Source organism: Magallana gigas, chromosome 2 (genome assembly GCF_963853765.1).
Source record: "Magallana gigas chromosome 2, xbMagGiga1.1, whole genome shotgun sequence".
In the NCBI taxonomy this organism is placed as follows: domain Eukaryota; kingdom Metazoa; phylum Mollusca; class Bivalvia; order Ostreida; family Ostreidae; genus Magallana; species Magallana gigas.
The window spans coordinates 34,947,902-34,971,953 of NC_088854.1; the positions used below are offsets into that span (position 1 = coordinate 34,947,902).

The 24,052-nt window shown below is 31.4% G+C and overlaps 1 protein-coding gene across 4 annotated transcripts in view; it reads left to right on the forward strand.

Moving 5' to 3' along the window:
• LOC105330255 (uncharacterized) overlaps window positions 1-24,052 on the forward strand; it is a 104,513-nt gene that overhangs the window by 19,012 nt on the left and 61,449 nt on the right. For all 4 annotated transcript variants that reach the window (XM_034445889.2, XM_066076336.1, XM_034445891.2 and 1 more), the window contains exons 4-6: window positions 8,316-8,542; window positions 9,662-9,843; window positions 10,137-10,233. In XM_034445889.2, coding sequence (XP_034301780.1) covers window positions 8,316-8,542; window positions 9,662-9,843; window positions 10,137-10,233 — 506 coding nt within the window. The remainder of the gene's footprint in view (window positions 1-8,315; window positions 8,543-9,661; window positions 9,844-10,136; window positions 10,234-24,052) is intronic.

Here is a 24,052-nt window from a genome sequence, read left to right on the forward strand (position 1 = left end):
AACCGCGAGATCTCAGAAACTGTAAGTGATCAAGACACGAAACTTACATGGATAATAGACATTTGATAGAAGATGTGTTTAACCGTTTTTATTTTGTCAACCGTCACTTACGGTCCACAAAGAAAGAGTACAAACAAATCAAGTTTTTTTAAAAGTTTAACCAGATTTCTCAGAGATGGCTGGATAGATTTTCTTAAAATCTTTAGTACTAATAGAGAACGATAATATCTCGAGGTCTTTTTTTCAATTTTTCAAAATTCACTTCCTGTCGTCCGTTTCCTGTCCCGCGACAAAAAGCTATGGACAATGAGATCTCAGAAACGATAAAGACTTGAACCTCCAAACTTTGAGGGATAATAGACCTATGGTTGTAGATGTGTTTAAACTATTTTGTTTTGTTCGTCGTAACTTCCGGTCGTCACCGGAAGCACTTCAAAAATTAAGTTTTTACGCATTTTATTTGTTTAACACAAAATTGAAATATAAGAATACACGCTTTCATATGTCATCTCTCCGATGATTAATAAACAAAAAAAATACTTCCGGTGAGATATCTCAAATATCTCAGGTACTCTTTTTAAAACAAATATTATTACAGCGAGATCTCATAAACTTTAAGTGACCAATACATAAAACTTACATGGATGATAGACATGTGATAGAAGACGTGTTTAACCGCTCTCATTTTGTCAACCGTTACTTCCGGTCCACACCGGAAGAGTTCAAACAATTCAAGTTGGTTAAGAGTTTAACTGTTTTTGTTTGACAATGTAAGACAAATTGATAGCCAATAAAGACCTGTTGTGAAATGGTTAAGAAATACTAACTTTCATTTTCATCGAACACTTCCGTTTGTCCGTTTCCTGTCCCGAGACAAAAGACCTAGAGATCTAAAAAACGGTGACGACTTGAACAATCAAAGTTTGTGGGATGAGAGAAGTATGTATGTACATGTTTTTACATCATATTGTATTGTTCGGCGTAACTTCCGGTCGTCACAGGAAGCACTTCAAAAATTTGTTTTTTTAATCATATTTTATTCATTTTACATAAAATGAAAATATCAGTTTATAATCTTACATTTGTCATCTATATAATGTTAAAGAAGCAAATAAATTTTACTTCCGGTGAAATATCTCAAATATATCAGTGTAGCTTTCCTTTTTACAAATTTGATGTCCGCGAGATTTTTGTCATTGTAAGTGATTGAGACACGAAGCTCTCATGATTGATAGAAATTTGATAGGGGATGCGTTTAACGGCTTTAATTTTGTCAACTGTCACTTCTGGTTCTTACCGGAAGGTTCAAACAAATCATGTTTTAAACAAGTTTAACTGACTTTCATGGGTGTTTTATCTAGCCTGATAAACAGTGATGTACGCTAAGCAAATGTACGAGAAATACCAGCTTTTGTTTTTATTAATCACTTCCGTTTGTCTGTTTCCGGTCCCGAGACAAAAATATTGTTTCAAAGAGATCTTAGATTTGGCAGAGACGTGAACAACCAAACTCTGAGGAAGGATTGACTTATGATTGTACAAATGGTTAACATTTTTGTTTAGATCGGCGTTGCTTCCGGTCGCCACAGAAAGTACTTCAAAAATTGATTTCTTTTTCATTCTCGTTGTTTTACATGTAAGTAACGTCTGGATATATCATTCACAATAATTATCATATCCACTTTTTTTCTATATGAGAGAAGCAATGTCTTACGGTTAAATTGATACATGTATATCAAAACGGAAGACCTTTTTGTTGCTTTTGCAACAAGTGTCTAGTTATCTATATTATTATGGTGTATAAATGGAATAATATTTTTTTCCCTTATTGAATGCATACATTTATACATATTTTAGAAATAATGATCATGCGCGCAGTGGACTTAAATCAAGTGCAATGCCTTAAAGACTTACATGCAACATAGATTCTCAACATCTTTAATGTCACTTGTATCAGAGGTTAAGTGTGGGCCCCTTAATTCATTGGATTGAAGAAAAGTAATTTAGGTCGTCCCTCAGGGGCATCGTATTTGCTCTACTCTCTCTGCAATATATATGAATAATTTAATTATGGTTGTAACGTACCATTTGATTGGATAGAAAAATTCAGTTAAATTTGTTTATCCTGGTCTGAACGCCACAAGACACGTCACTATGCGTACTAATCCGCTTGACGTTGCATTTGAATTTTGAACAGATAAATGTCATTGTTAAAAGTAAAACCCACTCAATTTGTACAGTAAATTACAGAAAATTAAATTATAAGGAACGAACTCAATATCTACTCGAGTTATACTCGTATAACGTGGGTTGGAGCAATTGACGCATTTTATATTCTGCTTTGCAGATAACAAAGCGTAAACTGTCCTAACCTAGGTAATACTCGTATAGCTTGGGTAGACGTTGAGTTCATTTCTTGAATATTATACAAGGGAAAAATCTAAAGCAGGACAATGTCAAAAACAACTTACTTGAAAAAAGTTACGCAATTCCTCCTACACAATGTTGCAAAAAAACACGTTCACACTGAAATATTCCTAATAAACTCGGTAAAAAGCTTAAGCATAATTATGCTATGAAAAGCGCTGTATGATGCAGACGTTCAATCCATTTGCCGAGGAAAAGATAACTAAGTACTTTTGCCATTGAATTAAACTCTTGGGATTTTTTTTTAATTTACTCCCAAGAAACATATTAAATAAATTCAATACAGTTTTTAAAATATTCTTTCATTCACGCATGCTCACTCTCTCACACTCAATCTAATTGGTAGAGGCTGCTTAAATTTGAAAAATAACCAAAGAATTAAACCAAAACAAAACCAAAAAAAAAACTGAAGAAAAAGAAAAAAAATAACACAAAAAAACATAAGGTAAATATAAAAGAGGAAGAATATTAGAACGGATGAAAGCACAGGAATTGGTAATTAATAAATAAAATAAAGTGTTAATTAAGACAATAACATGACAATGATTGAATCATAGTGTCAACTATCATAGATAACTAGGGTTGCCAGGTATTGACAAATTTATGCATTTCAAAATTTTTACAAGCTCTATATTTTTCAACCTTGTATTTGTTGAATAAATAAGATAAAAGACCAGAAAGGCATGGCAGTTTGCCTTTTTTTAAACAAGTAAACAAATATTGTTTCGAACATAGAATAATTAAATTAATAACTTTGTTGTTTTTAGACATTGGGAGTTCACCTAACAAAATATTAACTACATTAAAACCAAGTCTTAAGGAAGAAGCATGGTAAATATGCAAGCTTAGGTTGCTCCATATTGTGGATACTTTTTCACAGTTTATGAAGACATGCTGAATTGTCTCAACTTCATGTTTACAAAATGAGCAACAGTCAGAATTCTATTAAGTAATCTAAATTGTAACCATTGTAGCTGAGTGTCTTTGGTTGTTTTAAAGCATACATTAAAAGCATCATTAACACATATTTTGGCTCCATATTGAACTAACTCTGATTTCCACTTGGAATTACATTACATTGTACATTGTTTAATTGTCTATACACTACATTAGTACATTTATTATGCAACAACAAAAATTTATAATATATTGGAATATATGGAGTAATAAACCTTTGGTATGAATTTTTTGTAAGAAAAGATTTAAGATATCTTGATATTGCACTAACTACACTGTTATACTGCATAATACAGACATTCATATTAAATCTATGTTGAAAAATATCATGTGGTAAAAGATTTCCATCCACATCAAGAAAATCACTGATTATTTTGACACCCTTTTCATACCAGCTTTTTATAAATAGTGTTTTCATACCCACTTTAATATTTGTGTTATACCAAACAGGAATACTAGGGAGGTTTTCTTTTCATTAAAAGATTTTATAACACAGAGAAAAGATTTAAAAACATCTTGCCAAAAAACATTATTTTTTGGAATTACACATTCAGATATGAATGCATCACCAAAATCAAGTATTTTGTTAACAATTTGTACACCATTAATAGCTTCAAAAATATTTATCCATGATTATTTACCTTTATTTAACCTTTTCAACCATGAGCATTTCAATGACATAATAAATTTGTTCATTTCTAACATTTTTAACCCTACTTGTTGATAGTCTTGAGTTATAACTGAACGCTTCATTTTGTCACATTTTGCACTCCAAACAAATTCAAAAATGTCTTTATTGAGAGATAAAATTGTCTCCCCTCTGGGTGTCGGCAATGATATAAATAAGTGGTTAATTTTTGGAATGATTAAGGTCTTTACTACAGTCACACGACCAATTGGAGTTAGAATTCTTCTATTCCAGTGTTGTATCAAACTTTTTATTTTAGGAATCTACATAGAGTAGTTTAGGTCAGTAAGAAAGTGAGCGCACAAGATTGTAAGTTTGCAGGAATCCTCGACACGAATTAATTGGGATTTAAATGTCTATAACCTCGAAAGGCTATGTACAGGTTTTAACAAAAATATATTATGTTGAGAGTCGAAGTACAATGTACATGGCTATTCCGGTTATTAAAAAACTCACAAAGCTTTCAAAAAATTGGCAATGAGAGGAAAACCGATAACTAGTTGGAAATGTTAATGCAAACATATTTTAATGAAGTTATATTGTGTATATCCTAAAAAACTAGTAATAAGAAAAGAATTTTTTTTATAGTGTTCATACAGCAGATCTAGAAATCAATAACAACAAATTAAAATATACCGGTATATTGTAATTCAACATCATGTCATAATAACAAAAATTTAAAACAAAAAAGTTTAATTTTTTTTTAAAAAGACCACCAGTTGGATTTGAACCCAAAACACTGAATGTATGTATTCACTAATCCAGGACGAATCTGCAATAAAAATTAGTGTTTATAAACAAAGATATTTCCTTTCATTTAATCTTTTATCAATATGTAATTAATTTGATAGATACGAAACAATGCTAAAGATTTTAGGGGACGATCAATATTTGTTAAGGAAAGGGGTGCAAACACAATCAATGAATTATGAGTATTCTAATTTTTGAATAAAATTTAAAAAAAATACTAATATGTCAACACCTACAAAGTTTTTCATTAACCGTTTTAGAGAAGATAAAGTTATTTAAAATTTAATTACTGTTTTAACACTTTTTGATCATCATTAATTGTTCATTCCAAAATTACTAAATATATTCCTTAACTAAATTTAAAAACTATGAGTCTTTCTCTTGAAAATGAACCGATCTTTATCTAGTAGTCAGTATTAAGTATGTGTAATTGCAGTAGCAGATCGAACAATTCATTGTTCTTAAACCTCCTATCATGATTTTAAAGACCACAGAATAAAAAAACATTGTGACAGCTGACTGCATTATAAAAATATATATCTATTTAGACATTTTAAACTGAATTCTACTTATTTATTTTAAAATAAGATTGCCCATCATTCAAAATGCACCTCTTCCCCCGCTGCAAGTTCAGATCTGCAGATGTATAAAATTTATTTAAATTCTTTGTTTTTGTTATTAATATTTCGCGGAATTTCATAATGTATCGTTACTGAACATATAGAGAGCCCCGAGAGTTTTCGAATAGCGTAAGTACCAATTATCTTTTTTACCGAGTTTATTAGGAATATATCAGTGTGAACGAGTGACACATGTTTTGACAACATATGCAACACATACTGGTTAGGAGAATTTGCGTAAAGTGAATTAATTGTCTTCAGGGAAATAAATTTTCATATGAATTTCATGTTGATTTTTTTTACCTTAACACATATGTTGACACTCATAAAGCATTAGTAAATACACTTTGGAACCGTGCATTTTCTTTTTCTGTTTTTACATACGAGGGCTGTTCGAAAATTAGGGAAAACAGATCAACAGATATATTGTTTTAACCGGTATATAAACAAGTTATGCGTCTGAATACGATGAACCTGGCGCAGACATTTAATTAGAAAAAAGACCAATTATGTACATAGTGTCGGTAGATTAAAAGTTTATGATAAAAATCAAATTATTTATGCGTTTTTGGTTATAATTATGACTAACTAACCAGTTTCATTTATTTTCAAGTTAAAAGACGGAGAAAGTTTAAGTATTTTACCAAACCAAAGCCACCTTACTACGACGGTATTGACGTCGAGGAGGCGCAGCGAATATATTAAAGTTGAACACCACTCGTAAATAGGCACTGTCCGCAATATTTCAGTTTGTGCAGTTTAAAGCTGGCATACTTTCATAAAAGCATTTGGTTGCCATTTTAGTTTTGATCGCTCCTCAACTGTTACTGGGGTATATAAACCGGCCGTGTATGCTTTCCGATCGAGGTACTCAGGTTTCATGGACTTTTAAATGATAGAACTACACAAAGAAATTTAACAGACTTTCTTGGGTATTTCATCTAGCCTGATAAATAGTCATGTTTACTAGGCAAATGTACAAAAAAAACCCAGCTTTTATTTCCATTAATCACTTCTGTTCGTCCGTTTCCGGTCCCGAGACAAAAAACCTAGTTTCAACGAGATATCAGATTTGGGAGAGGGTCGATACTCGTTACCAAATCTGAAATCTCGTTGAAACAAGGTTTTTTGTCTTGTATCATATAAAACAAAATGGACGGAAGACCTACTCGTTGCTCGTAACGAAATCTAGTATTGAAATACAACCACTATTGGAATTCTTTCAGTAGTGGGTGGGGATGTACTGTAAACGTATTACATTTGGCTGTGTATTGTAATTGGCGTTTTTAGCGGAATGCATCTTCCGCTAAATCAAGTACATCGCTAAATGCCAAGAACACATGTAAATGTATAGGAACAATCAAAAATAGGCTAAATCAAATCCACGCTAACTTGCTTAAAATCTACTTTCCGCCAAATATCGTACACGCGAAATATAATACGTTTACAGTATCTTATTATAAGAATTACTTTACAGCCACTATTCAAATACAACTATTAAGATAATTTTTACAATTATAGTTGGGAATGATTTTCATAATAAATATTTCTTGGTAATCACTATTGAAACGCATCTGGAAAGGAAGAAGTTGTATATCATTTTTGAAAACTATTTTTAAACGCAAGAAATAATTTATCTCAAAAATCATAACCTCAAATACACAATTGAGGTATCATAGACTTGAATATGTTACAGTTAAAAAAGCCGAGACTATAAAACTAATGTATGAATGTAAGGATTTTCTTTTGTGTGCAGAAATATAAAACAAAATATCGCAGATTTACATTGGTATAAAATTGTTTTCGTATTTTTAATTCACCTTTCTCTTTCTATACATATATCATGTTTTATGAGAATTGAAAATTATTTGTACAAGGGGGAACACCTTGTAAGTTACCAGAACTTATATTCAAACCTTCTGTATATTAAATATACAATAAAATATGTTCAACCTAATTACATGTAACACAATTACTACATGTATAGAAATAGATATTGTCCTCTACTTTTAATCGGAATTGGGGATATTTAAATAGGTTTGACCACCCGTCTGACCGTCTCTCGTCTATTATTATTCTGTTTTTATGTGACACTTTCGTTTATAACTACAGAAACACATTATTTCAAAAATAGTTGGGGTGTATATCAAATGAAATAGATCCCCGACCACTATTGAAATAATTTATTTCAATAATGGTTGTATTTCACTGGTGTTTGCAAAGTGATTCTTCTTGTGAAATGCATTTCCATTCACTATATTGAAATAATTTATTTCAAAGTGGTTTTATTTCAATAGTTGTTGCAACATGCTTTATCTAAAAGCTATACAGTGTCAGCGGAGGAGAGAGGACCTGGTATACTGTGTTTCCGTAGAAGTGATATACTTAATAAGTATTCTGTCTCTGAGTACGAAGCATACTTATTCGTTCATCATTATAGAATAAATGAAATATTTTCACAGTCATTATATCCGGTTACAATTTTTTTGTTTGTTTGATTACCATGGTAAAACTTGGAAACATGTATTTTTCAACGTGTTTACTTCTGTAGTTTGAACCGGATCATTATTAGCATTATATTTTCTACCCGGGAGATCCCAAATTGATACCTTTGCCACTACCTTCTCAAAATGGTAAAATCTCTGAAATAAACGTTAAAATGCCATTGTTCCAGTTTTACACATTCTTAGAACAACAATTAAGTGGTGTTCATTTCTTTTTTACTTATCGAAGTCTCTTAAGCATAAAGAACATCGGTGACTGTGATTGGCCAACAAAGTTTGATATTTACATTCATTTTATCTTAAGAAACGTTAAGTTTTTATTTTTTTATCCTAGTGAATAGAAATGAAATGTTTTTTTCTTTTGCACAGGCAGCAAACATCGCCTTTCTGGTCGAATCGTATTTTTTAGTGGAAAGTCGGGAAAGGTTCTTAGTTGGTCTGGGGTACCGGATGAAAAAGAATCTTACTATTCACCTCAAGTCTTAACAAAATCAGATGGAACCAAACTTGTATTGTTTGGAACAGGTGGGGAGACTCACGGAGGAGGTCTCTGGCTATTAAGTGTCAACGATCTGTTCTATCATCGACTGGAAAATGTACGTGAAATCCAGTAAAATGCATATAGCATACACACTATCACTTACAGAATTCGATATATATATATATATATATATATATATATATATATATATATATATATATATATATATATATATATATATATATATATAACTTCGACCAATTTCTTAATCATTTTTATCCACATATAAATAATGAATTATGGTGTCTGAAAAAGTGTTAAAGATATATCTAAGTACCATATAATACATCATGTACACAAGTCAATATTCTAATCAAAGTACTGAAGAACTGACGGAAGTTGATTTTGTCGATGTTTATTTATTTCAGAATCAATGATATGTTAATTTGCATGACAAGTACATGTAGTTTCTAATTTGAATTACGCACATTTTTATTATATGAATTTTTGGACTTTTTCGACAAGAATGTCGAGAAACCCCCCATATGAATCATGTAAAATAATATTTAAAGATAAAATTAATTCCATTAAACTATGAATCAGTAATAGAAATATTTCTCGAAAATTGTATGGATGCAAGCAATATTGAACTCTAGTCTCGTTCAACCAAACGCTCGGCTGACACCGTAAATCTCCGACAAGGATTTACGTTGACAGCCGAGCGTCGAGTTGAACGAGACTATATTTAACTCTGGCGTAGGAATACATACGACTACAAAAAATATTTAAACTGTTCATACCATTTAAAAGCTGACTATTTTCAAGGTATTTATAATTATAGATAAGTTTCCTTGAAAAAACAATGCTTTAGCATACATTACATCGAATTTATCAATTATTTTCAAGAACTAAGTCTTGTCAGCAGCAATGGTTTGTGCTGAGGTCCAAACACTGTTTCACTTTCGGTTTGTCTGAGTAACTGCATAGGAGAGTTGATTTAAAATCAACTCCCAAAAAGCAATTTGCAAAATAATAAAAATGAGCAGGCCTGTCATACAATTGTCATCCGACTAACATTATACTAGCACACTAGTATTCCATTTACCTGGAGAAGATTAAATAGTCTTAATGCTCAATGACCATGGATAACCCAGTCATTTGTTTAAATTCGTTTTTGTTCTTGTTGTTGTGATGAGGCAATGAATTTTATGTTAGTCTCTTTGTTAATTTGTAGGCAATTTGCATATTTTCTGATCCAAAGAAAGGCATCATGACACCCCCTGTTTTGGTAGATCTCAATAGTGATGGCGAGGAGGATATCGTGATGTCTTTGTTCAATTCGCATGTCATTGCATTTAATGGGAAAACATATAGTCAACTGTGGAATTTTTCCATCCCTTCATCAGAATCTTACAAGTAAGTAAATGATCATTATTATTGCAATACTGACGAATCATCATTGTTCGTGGGGGACCAATGTTCGTGGCTTTCGTGGGTAATTATCGCCCTTTATATCCCCACAAAGCTATATACAAGCATTTGTTTCATCTTTATTAAAATTATCCCGAACTTTCTTTCAACGAAATCACGTCCCCACGAACCAGGAAAACTGTTGCTACCCCCCGAACATTGACCCTCACGAATTAAAATGATTCTACAGTATTTGAACAACCAAACTGCACTGTATGCACGTTTCATCCTATTTTCAGTACTCCTGCACCAGGGTATTTCAATGATGACAAAATACCTGATTTCTTGATCAAGTTTGCGCATGGACCAGGTTTTCCAATTTATTATTTTTCTGAGGTAATGTACATGTTTATCAAAATCATTTCAAGATTACTTTATTATTGCATATTTTCTCAAGACATAATAATAAAATAATAAAACAAAGCTTACCAATTGTGATATAAACATCCTTGACAAACACTTACATGAACAATAAAAAATATATATATATCCGGATTATAAAAAAGCGTTAATTGCTCCAACCCAGGTTATACGAGTATAATTTGGGTAGTCATTGAGTTCATTTGTTATAATTTAATTTTCTGTAATTTCCTGTACAAATTGAGTCAGTTTTACTTATATATATATTTATTTTATATATATAAAAAATGTTTTTCAATGTATTATAAAGCGGTGTGAGATAGAAATGAAAGCGCTTTCGTTATAAGATTATTGTTAGTGCTAGTAAGGGATGTGCATATCACACTTGTAAGCTTTGTTTTCTTCTTTCAATCAGAATTACGCAAAATTTACATGTTACTTATTTGTAAATTATTATAAAATTATTTATTTAAAAAAAACACTTTCTTCTATTACTCTTACCATTTCGAGCTGCGATCAAATGTTAATTCATCGCATAAAACGTTGATTTAGCAAAAAAATATTATACAAGTAATGAAAATTATTTTATGGGCAGCCAAATAGTTTAATATTCTAGCTATGTAGTTATGCTTTTATGTTTTCTGAATGTTTTTTTCGTCAGATCAAAATGGAGAAATCTTAACAATGATGTTTTGTATTCGAAATTCGTATCATTTATGTTTTGTGTTTTTTTAAACATTTGTTTAGTTAATGTACCATAATGACGATAGAAGGTGCACGCTAAGTCTAATGTTTTGGGAATCAAATTATTGAACCAAGGCATAACATTTATATGAACCATCCATTTTACTTCCGGAAGAAATAATTTTCGGTGAAAACCAGGCACGTATATACTAAAGGGACAGGCAACTTCTATATACGCCATGTTTACTTCTCAAACTAGCATGCGAGCCTTTACAAGTTTTTAAAACTCTGTTCAATTACAGTAAAATATATTATTTTTTATTTGAATAGTTATTTTCCCTTGTTAAGGTACGTCCCTACTCACCAAATTTTTGTTTTTATCATATACTTTTTCAATTGATTTATAAGTATTAATGCATAAAAGACCTGATTAACACAAAAAATACATAGGTTATCTTCCATTTTACCTAGATACGTGTAATGTGCCAGAGACACATGTACCCCCATATTTCAAAAACAAGTCAAGACTATATCTAGTACAAGAATTATTTTGAATAAATGCAAACAAAATTCACATAATAACCAACATATTTTGATTTTACTACAATGTTACATTCATTTTATACAGAATGCATGCTCAAAAAACATTACACTTGCAGAATAAAGAAAAAGATTTCACATTTTTGCAAAAAATTAAAAAAGTAAAATAAATGTTTTTTTTATTCATATTTACTTTTTAAAAAAATGAACCAGTTTAGTTTGATTTTTTTCTTTTACTTAATGTTTTTACTTATTGTTTACAATAAACACAAAAAACACACAGGTCATCTATTGTTTTACTGAGTTATGATGTCAGATACACACCCTACCCCTAAATTGTGAAAGACTCACTATTTTATGGTAATTTTTCTTTTAACAGATTTAAATTCAAATAAATATGACAAAATCAACTGATTGATAAAAATCAAATACAAGATTATTTTAAAATATTCATTTAGACACATATATAACAGTAAACACCAGATATTTACTAAAATATTGCTGATTCAGAAAAAATCAGCATATAGTCAAATGAGTTTCCATATGTTGTTTGAAGGCAAATTTTTTAAAAATCAAATACATGTATCTAGAGTATGTATATTTAAAATAGTAATGGTTTCATAAATCATTGTAAATATTTACGAAAATGGCATATCAGATAGACATACATGTACGTAGTTACATGATAAGAAGTATATATGTCAAACAGGCGAAAAATGTGCAATCTTGGATAAAAATGATATTTTAAAAAATTTCATTCAGTAAACATGAACAAAAGCCACTGGCGAATTCGAACTCATGATCTGTGGTTCACAAGCCTGATACTTTAACCACTGAGCTATGGCGATATACATATGAATTGATTGATACAAACAGTTAAACATAACATTTAAATCGACATTTTGTAACGTAGTGTCTTAAATAGTATAAGTCTAGGTTTTATGAAGTACCTTAAACTGGGTAATTCAGCGGACGATTCAAAATTACACCTAATAGAGGACCTAGCTAATAGTTAACACTATTTGTTGAAATCACTTTCACCGCACACTGCAGCAGCTTAAACAATATCAAATGTTCTCACTGAGTTAAAAGAAAAACTCAGGCTTTTGAAGTTTTCTCAGTAACATATTCATTATACCAAGTGTTCATACCAGATTTCTTCTTTACTGCTAGGATTTTGGCAAAACCAATTTTTGGGAGTTGATTTTAATCAACTCTCCTATGCACTTAGTCGGGCAAAACGAAAGTGAAACAGTGTTTGGAACTAAGCACAAATCAATACCGCTGACAACACTTAGCGCTTGAAAATAATCGATAAATTCGATTCTATGTATTTTGAAGCATTGTTTTTCAAGAAAACTTATTTATTAATACCATGAAAATAATAAGATTTTAAATTGTACAAACAGTTTAGATATTTTTTTAAAGTCGTATGTATTCCTACGCTAGAGTTCAATGTAGTCTCGTTCAACCAGACGCTTGGCTGTCTCCGTTAATATCCGACAAAACAGAGTCTCTCTTGCTTGTCGGTGATAAACGGAGACAGCCGAGCGTTTGGTTGAACGTCTTGTTCAATCTTGCCTGGATCCATACAATTTCTCAGAAATATTTCGATTACTGATACTACTTGCCATGCAAAATCACATATCGTTAATTTTGAATAAATGATAATCGATAAAATCAACTCCCGTCAATACGTACTTCAGTACTTTGATTTTTATGGCCAACACAGTCAGAAAAATCAAGAGGTTTTGTGCAATTAATTCAGGATAGTAGGTTATCTGCTAATGTAACTAACTCTACAGTCTGCCTGCTTTTTTTATATTAGGCCTCTTCATGTGTTTCCCATTTTATCCAATTCACAAGGAATGATTGCATATGAACATGATGATGGTACGACCAATATCAACTTGAGAACTTTTAGCCTACAACAAGACATTAACATGCATGTTTATAAGGATTACAAACAATGACAAAGGACTATATATGATATGGACCTAAAATGGCCCCCTAAAATGAACATCATCATTTTACTGTAATTCTTTGTTTTCTTTGTACAGATATATGTGTGATGTTTTACATAATGTTCATTTTGATTCAACTGCCCACAATTTAGAAATACGACATCGTAAAGACTTTCCCCTCCAATTTTGCATTTTCAGCATAAAACAGTTTGTTTTCAAGCAGTGTTTCTTTTATAAAACATAGAGCTCATGCTTGAACAAACAAAATATTTTAATCAGAGATGTATCTAGCCAAGGCTAATAAGTGACAAAAAAATTTTCTTTGTTCGAGCATGCGCTCTATATTTCCCATTCATAAAAAGATAAGAAAAATGTCAAATTTTGACAAATTTTAATTGAATTATAGAAATAGCGTCACTTCTGACGTCATATACTGCCAGTGAGTAAATATATTTTTCACCTTTTTACTTGATTTATATGCCATAAATCAAGTAAATAGGTGAAAAATATATTTTACATCAACTCTTCTAAAATATAACATAACATTTTATTGTACCAAAAACACTTTAAACATAGTGAATTATGCGGGCCAAATTTAACTCATATCATATATAGTTCTTTGTATAGAGTCAGTTTATTATGTATAAAGATCAGTAAATAAAAAACAATACATGTAAACGAATGATATCAATACAAATATCACTTTTGTTCCAATACATGTACATTGGTCTAATAATGATACGAATGAGACAATTACATTTCTAAAATCTATTTATTGTCGTTATTCATCGTTTGACGTCAACATGTAGTAGTTTTAAGGTTTTTCATATATCATCTAGCAGCTGCTATATTTACTTAAAAAACCGGATGAGATCACACACAAAAATATCATAACGACTTACCGATGACTAGGCCACATGCACTTGCAAAAACATCTTGTATTGACTTTGTATCGTCATAGTGGTTTCCCGTTAATGGCGATCGCCATTTGCTTCATATGATAATGAGCTTAGGACGTTAGTTATAAAAACATTCCCCCTTTTTTTCTCTCGAACCGAGTGTTTTCCATATTATGCGCAGTGTAAAATCAAAACCGATAACGGTAAATTCCGGCTTCCGGTTTAACACGAGTAGGCACCTTTAAAAGGGATAGATTTTTCAAAACTGTTTAATCATATATTGTAAAAAAATAAGATATAAAACAAGTAAGCATCGATAGGTGTCTTTGAATAGTTGTCATTTTTTAACCCTTATAAATAAAAGTTTTTGTGCTCGTTATTCAAAGTCTTTATTTCAAATAAAGTGTTAATAAATGTGAATTTAAAAAAAAAAGGAAAAATTCTGAAAAATTTAAACCTGATCTTTTTGATTCGATTAAGATGTCATTAGACGCAAAATTATAAGAGCATTTATATAATTATGATGTATTGAAATCTGTTTGAAGTCATTATATTAGTTCACATAAGTTGAAAAAAAAATCCAACATTATTGTTATGCTAAATAGACTCATGAATCTACACCAATTATAAGTCGCAAAATCGTGTGAAGTTTCTCTTTCACTACTGTAAGAATTTTAGTAAGGAGTAAAGAGAGAGGTTTGATAGAACATTTACTGGGACCTGCAATATATTTCTGTTTGTAAGGACTTTTGTGAAGCTTTGGAATCTAATTTACATAGAACTTGATATATCTTGAGAAAGAGAAAAGTAAAGAAAAAAAATATAAAAACAATTCTATATGTTTATCTGCGAAAATTGCTTATTTCTGCAAAACAGTGAAAATCCTAACATAAGTACATTCTTTTCATAGTCTCGATTCATATTACCGTAAAATATGCACTGTAATACATGAATTGTGTATTTAAAATTGTTTCTTGCATTTTAAAAGTTTGACTGTTTGACTGATGACATACAATTTCTTTCTTTCCAAATGTGTTGAAATAATGATTACAAAAAATATTTATTAAAAAAATTCAAATCTCAACTACGATTGAAAATTTTTTTTTGATAGTCATTGTACTTCAGACGTGTCTGTAATGTGATTCTTATAATAAAAATATGTCCAAACACTATTGAAATAATAACTTCAATAATGGTTGTATTTCAATAGTGGTTGCAAAGTGATTCTTCAAATGAAATATATGCCCCAAGCACTATTAAAATAATTTACTTCAATAGTGTTTTTAATATCAATTATAGTGGTTGCAAAGTGATTCTTCAAATGAAAAACACTCCCAAACACTATTGAAATAATTTATATCAATAGTGGTTGCAACACCTGTACCATGTACACCATCAGGTGTAATTAGACATCGACTTTGATTTTCGACAACGAAGAATGCAAGGGAAGCAGGGGTTCATTTAAAAAGTCAAAGACTTTTTAAATGAAGTGTAAGAGCTATTGATGAATACCTTTGAAGCCCTCTCGACTTCTTTCTAGGGTCCATTTTTCTGAATTTAAAATTTAAGGACTTTTTTATTTAAACACATTTTGTTTAAAAAGCCTTTAGATAGTTACTCGATTGAGTGTTAAATTTGATCTGGAATTCAAAATTTTTATCATATGGACTCGAACTTTGAAATTGCTTGTACCATACGTGATTTTGAATGACAACAATTGTAAATTGAATTGGAGGTTCTTTTGTAGAAATAGCAGGTAGTGAAAAAAATTCATGCACAGGATCATGTACATGACAAATAAAGTGTCATTCACATCTAACTCTTAATGTTAAATCTGCTTGGTCTGATTTGATATCAAATTATGTGTACACTTTTAAACGATGGTGATGCTAAGTATAAAAAGATACATATGTCGAGGTTGTTATGATTGTATTACGATTTTGACATCAGTCCTTTTTTGTTATGATCTATTTTAACAAATGAAATATACAAGATGACTTTGGTATCAAAAAGGACACGTCGCTATAAATAAAGGTCAGAATGTTATGACAAATCAAAATTAAACCTGTGTACATTTTGTTCTCAAATAATTATGAAGTTTGCATTGTTTACAATCGATGCAAAACATACGGGTTGAATAAACCCAATCATTTGAAGGACGAATCCAACTGTTCCTTTTTCTAAACATGTATAATTTGATTTTCTTTGAATATTTCTAACTGAAATAAATAGGCGAAAGTCTATAACTTTCTACGGCTTGTATGTAAATTATTTGATAATTTCTACACTTGGTACGACGTCAGAACGTTATTTTAAATGAGGCACCAAACATTGAGGGGAAATAGATAAATTTGGCGGATCTAAATGTTATGATATTCTTAAAATAAAATGATGTATTCATGAAAAAGTAGATTTATTTTTCGTGTGTGTGTTTTGTCTTAATCTATGATAACATTTGATAACCAAACCTATCGAAATTCATAGTTTTTTCACCCTCTTGTTGAAAGCAGCGTTAAAGTTTACAGCCGATACGCTGTTGGACTAAAGGCTTGGCTAGCAATATTTACTGCATGCTCCGTGAAAATTATTAATTTAAGTGATTGATTGAGAATTCTTAGATTTCACAAACTGGGGTGATTTGCTAACAGATTCCATGACCTCTACAATTTTGTTTTGTTAAAATTGGCAAAAGTTTTTAAAATTGTTTAAGAATGTACCCCAATCAGGTGTTGTACTATATAGAACATTCATTACACGATCACCGAGCGCTAATTTTGGAAAAGAACAGCCCTGATCAAATAGCAAATACAAAATACAGCATACAGAAATTTTACATAAAATATAAATGCATCAACAGTTTACTATTCGAGTGCACGTGCAAAGCATATGCAATCAATATGAAAATCTCCGCAATCTAATAAGTAGTATTTTCAACAATGAGTCCTCTACTCGTTCTTCTTCCGTCCACATCTAAACAAAACTTTTACTTACCGAATAAAAACAAACTTTTTTAAAAACTCAAATATTCCCATAAACAATTACTGAAAAGAAAATGTAATTTGAATAAATTAAATGTAAAACAAGTTAAGCTTTTTAAAAGGCTAAAAAAGTTAGAAGGCAAAATTTTAATTTTAGGTCAAAAGTGAAAACGCAATCTATTAAAATGCAAGATGAATAATATTCAGAACATTGGTAATATGCGGGTGCACATTTAGTTTGCAGCCATATTTGTATGGTTTTAGGTGATGAAATACGCGTTTTAGTGTGTACACACAATGTTTGACTGCACACCTACATATACTTAATACTAAAGTAGAATTCCATGGTTCAGTCGCAAACCATTGCATGTATATTTCCTCTCCAATTTCATTAAGAGAGTCGGGAAGATATACGCGGATTCCGGACCGTGGTTGCAGACGATATCCATTGACGGTCTTTTAATACATAGATGCACAGTTTGAACTGGAAACTAAGCAGTTTCGATATCTTTTTCGAATTTCTCTAACACAGAACGTCTAATTCCCGCGACTAATCAGTAAAAAACTTGCTCGTCAATAATCGCTCTACCTTCAGAAAATGTTTAACCGATAGCGAACGCTTTATTTTTTACGGCCTGAATATAAACAACAATTGTTTAGACATGCATTATTGTGTATATCCAAAAAATAAACACCGGTTCTTTCAATTCCTTCCGTGTTAAAAGTAACATTGTAACACTTGGTTGCTTTATCTTGAATGCTCTTTAAGTATTTTTCAACTCACTATACTTTCACTAGCCTAATTGATAGAATCTCTCTCTCTCTCTCTCTCTCTCTCTCTCTCTCTCTCTCTCTCTCTCTCTCAGAAACACTTCACTTCTAATATTTTGTTCATTAATGGCAGTTTATTTTACGTATTATCATTTAGTTAGGTGCTAAATCAAAGTTTATATGCATCTAAAACCAATATTATTGAAAATAAATATCATAATGATTTGTACTTAGAATCAATACACATTCACATGCTTGATAACGTAGAAACACAAGAGGCTTGTGTATTAGACTACCGCGGATCGCTTGTCGAATATCGCGGTATCTCCTCGGCCATGTGCGAGAGATGTGTTATTTTAATGTATACTCAACGTGATTGTTTTTAAATGTTTGCAGTTTTTATTTTCCAACAAAAAAACCTAGTTTATGACATAGACATGATTACAAAGAACATCCTTTTCAATGACAGTCATGCTATCTATTGTTTTCGAATTACGAGGCCAAAACAACATTACTTCGAAGATCGGTGTTTAATTCTTTTTTCAATTAATTCTTTAATATATCGTTAAAATCGGAATTCTAAGTGTTTGCAGATTTTATAAATAAACACAGGTATGCAATAGAGCAAGACGCAAACCTTATGTATTCGATAACAGCAGACCACTAACTAGTCCGGCCGCGATCTTCGGATCGGATACATAATAACCGATGCATGTTTAATATTTCGGAAATTACATTCACAATTGATGAAAATGTTATATGGAATGTAATAACACAGTGAGCTAGAGTTTTTAAGTATAAGGGCTGTTCACGATGCACGTGTGTAACCCTGATTTAAAGATAGATTAGCCATATTTGAACGGTGGACTGGGGGGGGGGGGGCATCGCAACCAGTTGTCATATCTATACCACTATATTGAAATAATAGACTCGAATTTTTGGTCTTTAATAATGAGAAATCGGAAGAATACTGTCTTTTGTTTTGTTTATTTTAAACATCATTGGTACTTGAAGACTACCAATTTGTTTTAATATTTTCTCAATTAAGCTTCGCTAATTAATAATCAACGAAAATTCCTCAAGAAATCATGGAAATCACCTGGATTTTTTGGATTTTACAATCTTGCGCTTGCGCAATACATTCACGCTAACGGGATCTTTAGTTTATGTTTCCACAATAAATAAACTCAGAAAATTCAAATGATAAATATACAAATACGGCTTTTTCATTGGACTTTTGCTATATATTCTGTTCATATATATTAATGGTTTCTTATGAGAGAAAGTATAAAATAACAAATATACATTTCAATTAAGTACTTACTTTTGTCTTCATGATGACAAAAAATATTTGATTACATGCAAAAAAGTTACATTTTATTTGTTATGAGAGTGAAGATAACATATGTTTTATCGTAAAATAGAATAATGTTCTACGGACCCAGTTTTACAAAAAAAATACGTGTACGTTGGTGAAAAGGTGTTAAATTCTTCCATTCTATGGATTAAAGTTTTTAGTTGAAAGGTATTTGCAGTCTCAAAACGGTTTGTTGTGATGAATTTGACTGTTATTTTCAAGGCAACTTCATTCACCCCTGCGAATGTGTTCGGAATGTTTTCTTTATCGTTGCTAAGTATGTAATAAATCCATAGGTGCTCGAATGAAAGTTCACGAGACTTCACCGAGATTTGTTCAGTTCCTGTGAAATTTCGAGCGGAAGTATAAGTGTTCGTATAATATTCTCAAAATACGTAGGTACTGGTCGTTTTTCATATCGTATCCTACTTTGGTTTATGTTAATACATGAAATTCTTTTAACATTATGTCTTATTTAACCATGTAGCGGTTTTTTTTTATATTAAACGATAATATTCAGAACAGGGTTATCGTTCGTGTTCAACCTCGTGTTGAGTGGTTAAAAAATCATATCCATGTTTGTTAAAAAATCATATCCATGTTTGATGCTTGTGGAGTGCAATTCCATGTTTTTAAAAGGAATAATAGGTGTCTGTTTTGCATAAAAACTTAGTATATTGAGCCGATTTCAAGGAACATTCTGCGTAAAATAGTATAGTCTGTTTCACTATTGATGCTATTTCTAGGTCAGGCGCGGATCGAAAACTAATCCTCAGGGGGATCTCTACTTAGCATGTAAATTGTTGCAACTGCAGACAAAAACTATTTTTTGTATTTACACATTTATTTCTAGAACACATTTTATCCACCAATTAATAAAGATAAAGTTTAAAATCAATAAACCGCTAGATTTTATATTTGACTACTATAGTACCTAGATTCTTTGAAATAGACTATAAACATGAAGCACGATTTTTACTGCGAAACTGAAAGGGTCAAATAAAACCACGTGGTCTAAAATTTAAATGACAATAACATTCGCAGGGGTGTCATTAATTTTCTCCAAAATCGTTCCGGAGTGATTCTGCAATTTTCTGCTACATTAAGGGTATATACACCCCTGCGAATGTGTTCGGAATGTTTTCTTTATCGTTGCTAAGTATGTAATAAATCCATAGGTGCTCGAATGAAAGTTCACGAGACTTCACCGAGATTTGTTCAGTTCCTGTGAAATTTCGAGCGGAAGTATAAGTGTTCGTATGATATTCTCAAAATACGTAAGTACTGTTCGTTTTTCATATCGTATCCTCCTTTGGCTTATGTTAAAACATGAAATTCTTTTAAACTTATGTCTTATTTAACCATTTAGCGGTTTTTTATATTAAACGATAATATTCAGAACAGGGTTGTCGTTCGTGTTCAACCTCGTGTTGAGTGGTTAAAAATATAGATATTGCGTGGCTTGATAAAATCATATCCATGTTTGTTGCTTGTGGAGTGCAATTCCATGTTTTTAAAAGGAATAATAGGTGTCTGTTTTGCATAAAAACTTAGTATATTAAGCCAATTTCAAGGAACATTCTGCATAAAATAGTATAGTCTGTTTCACTATTGATGCTATTACTAGGTCAGGCGCTGATCGAAAACTTATCCTCAGGGGGATCTCTACTTAGCATGTAAATTGTTGCAACTGCAGACAAAAACTATTTTTTGTATTTACACATTTATTTCTAGAACACATTTTATCCACCAATTAATAAAGATAAAGTTTAAAATCAATAAACCGCTAGATTTTATATTTGACTACTATAGTACCTAGATTCTTTGAAATAGACTATAAACATGAAGCACGATTTTTACTGCGAAACTGAAAGGGTCAAATAAAACCACGTGGTCTAAAATTTAAATGACAATAACATTCGCAGGGGTGTCATTAATTTTCTCCAAAATCGCTCCGGAGTGATTCTGCAATTTTCTGCTACATTAAGGGTATATACACCCCTGCGAATGTGTTCGGAATGTTTTCTTTATCGTTGCTAAGTATGTAATAAATCCATAGGTGCTCGAATGAAAGTTCACGAGACTTCACCGAGATTTGTTCAGTTCCTGTGAAATTTCGAGCGGAAGTATAAGTGTTCGTATAATATTCTCAAAATACGTAAGTACTGTTCGTTTTTCATATCGTATCCTACTTTGGCTTATGTTAAAACATGAAATTCTTTTAAACTTATGTCTTATTTAACCATTTAGCGGTTTTTTATATTAAACGATAATATTCAGAACAGGGTTATCGTTCGTGTTCAACCACGTGTTGAGTGGTTAAAAATATAAATATTGCGTGGCTTGATAAAATCATATCCATGTTTGTTGCTTGTGGAGTGCAATTCCATGTTTTTAAAAGGAATAATAGGTGTCTGTTTTGCATAAAAACTTAGTATATTAAGCCAATTTCAAGGAACATTCTGCATAAAATAGTATAGTCTGTTTCACTATTGATGCTATTACTAGGTCAGGCGCTGATCGAAAACTTATCCTCAGGGGGATCTCTACTTAGCATGTAAATTGTTGCAACTGCAGACAAAAACTATTTTTTGTATTTTCACATTTATTTCTAGAACACATTTTATTCACCAATTAATGAAGATAAAGTTTAAAATCAATAAACCGCTAGATTTTATATTTGACTACTATAGTACCTAGATTCTTTGAAATAGACTATAAACACGAGGCACGATTTTTACTGCGAAACTGAAAGGGTCAAATAAAACCACGTGGTCTAAAATTTAAATGACAATAACATTCTCAGGGGTGATACTGTAAATTCCTAATTAAAAGCGAGGAATTAATATCCGCGTAAAATCGCGAAAAGCCCGTCTCGCGAATTTTAAAATCTCGCTTTTAATTTTTCAGACATATGTAAACTACATGAAACTATGATGAAATTTCAGCATTCGCGATTTTATGTTCTCGCGATTTGATGGAAAACCGTTGAATCGCGGAATTAAGTACTCGCGTAAAATAAGGAATATACAGCATATATGGGAGGCATTCTAACTGTGGTGAGGGCCTTTCCCGAGACACAGTTAGATTATTCAAACTAAGGAAAGTGTAGTGAAATTAATATCATTATTGTAGGCTTATAGCTTTGTTATGTAAATGTCAATAATAAGGTGTGTCGATGTACCTATTTCGTAAATGTCCGATATGCAATGTCAACCCGTGCACGCACGGGTCAAAGTCTAGTATTGTCTATAACGGTACAATGTAAGTATAGTAATAGGTGTTGGGTTATCATCATTGCCGAAGAATCATCAGTTTGAATTAGAACAAATACATATTCATATAGCTGGAATGTTTACTGGAGGAACTGAATCGCCGAAGCGGGGTGTGACCCAAGTTTCGCTCTATTTGGCGATTTCATTCATTTTGAAAAGGGTACATAAATCGAGTGCCTAACTAATGTAATTACTAATCAAACAATTACTAGTCAAGTGTTCGTGTGTTAATTCTCTTCGAAAACATTCGATCCAAAGAGTAATATATGTAGTTGTTACAAAACAAATGTCAAACAATTCATGTGACCCCTCCCTATGGATTTATGCCAATGGATGAGTTCATTTAAACCATTGGATCAAGATCTCAGTCGTTGCGTGAATGGTAAAGCAGGACTTCGCCCTAGAATATCTTATTCATAGTTTTTGCGCACCGACTCCAAAACAAACCGTGTGTACACATCACAGGTAGGCAGCATCGGGGATGGGGAGGGGGATATGGGGGTTGCTTTCCCCCACTTGTTTGCAGCAAGCACTTTTCTTAACTTTACATATATAATAAATGGAAATATCATGGATTTGCCGCCCCCCCCCCCCCTCAAATTTGGTCGGAGCATGTAATAGAACTCCAAAAAAGGAATTCTTATTACATTGAATTAAAATTATAATTGTTTTTTTTAGTGATTTTGATTATTCATTCTTTTTTAATTGCTTGTCAAGATGATGTGGATGAAGCTGCCCCCACACGTTTTCAAAAAAAAACCAATGCGTGTTTGAAGATCTTTATTTCCTATGGCTGGAACTTTTAAAAAATGCCTTTCAGTTGATTTTGCATCTTAAAACTCATTTATTTTCCGCTTTCAAGCTTACATGCAATTATTATATGATTGTGTACATTCCTAAAACAATTGGATTTATTGAAATAATTTAATTTTTACGTGATATACTGTACATGTACATGCACTAGATCAAAGAAAATTTCTTCTTTAATCTGCACGTTCTGTTTAATTATGAATTTATTATCAGGAGCGAAAATTAAAATTTATTTCTTATAATAGCCTAATTGATACATGCGTGCTTCCATTGAATAATTTTGTTTAGTCAGGGAAGCTTTTTGGAAAATTATTACTTGTAAGATCTGATGAACAATTTTCCAACATCAACCATATGATTATCGTAATCTTAACCGCTTTTGAGAAATAAGTGGAACTTTCAAGAGTTCTAGGCACCTTAAATTTGAGGACCCAGTCCCTTCTCTTGATGTCAAACAAAAAAGCTTATAAATATTAATCTTTTTTCTACCTGTCTTAACAAAATAATTTCAAGAAAA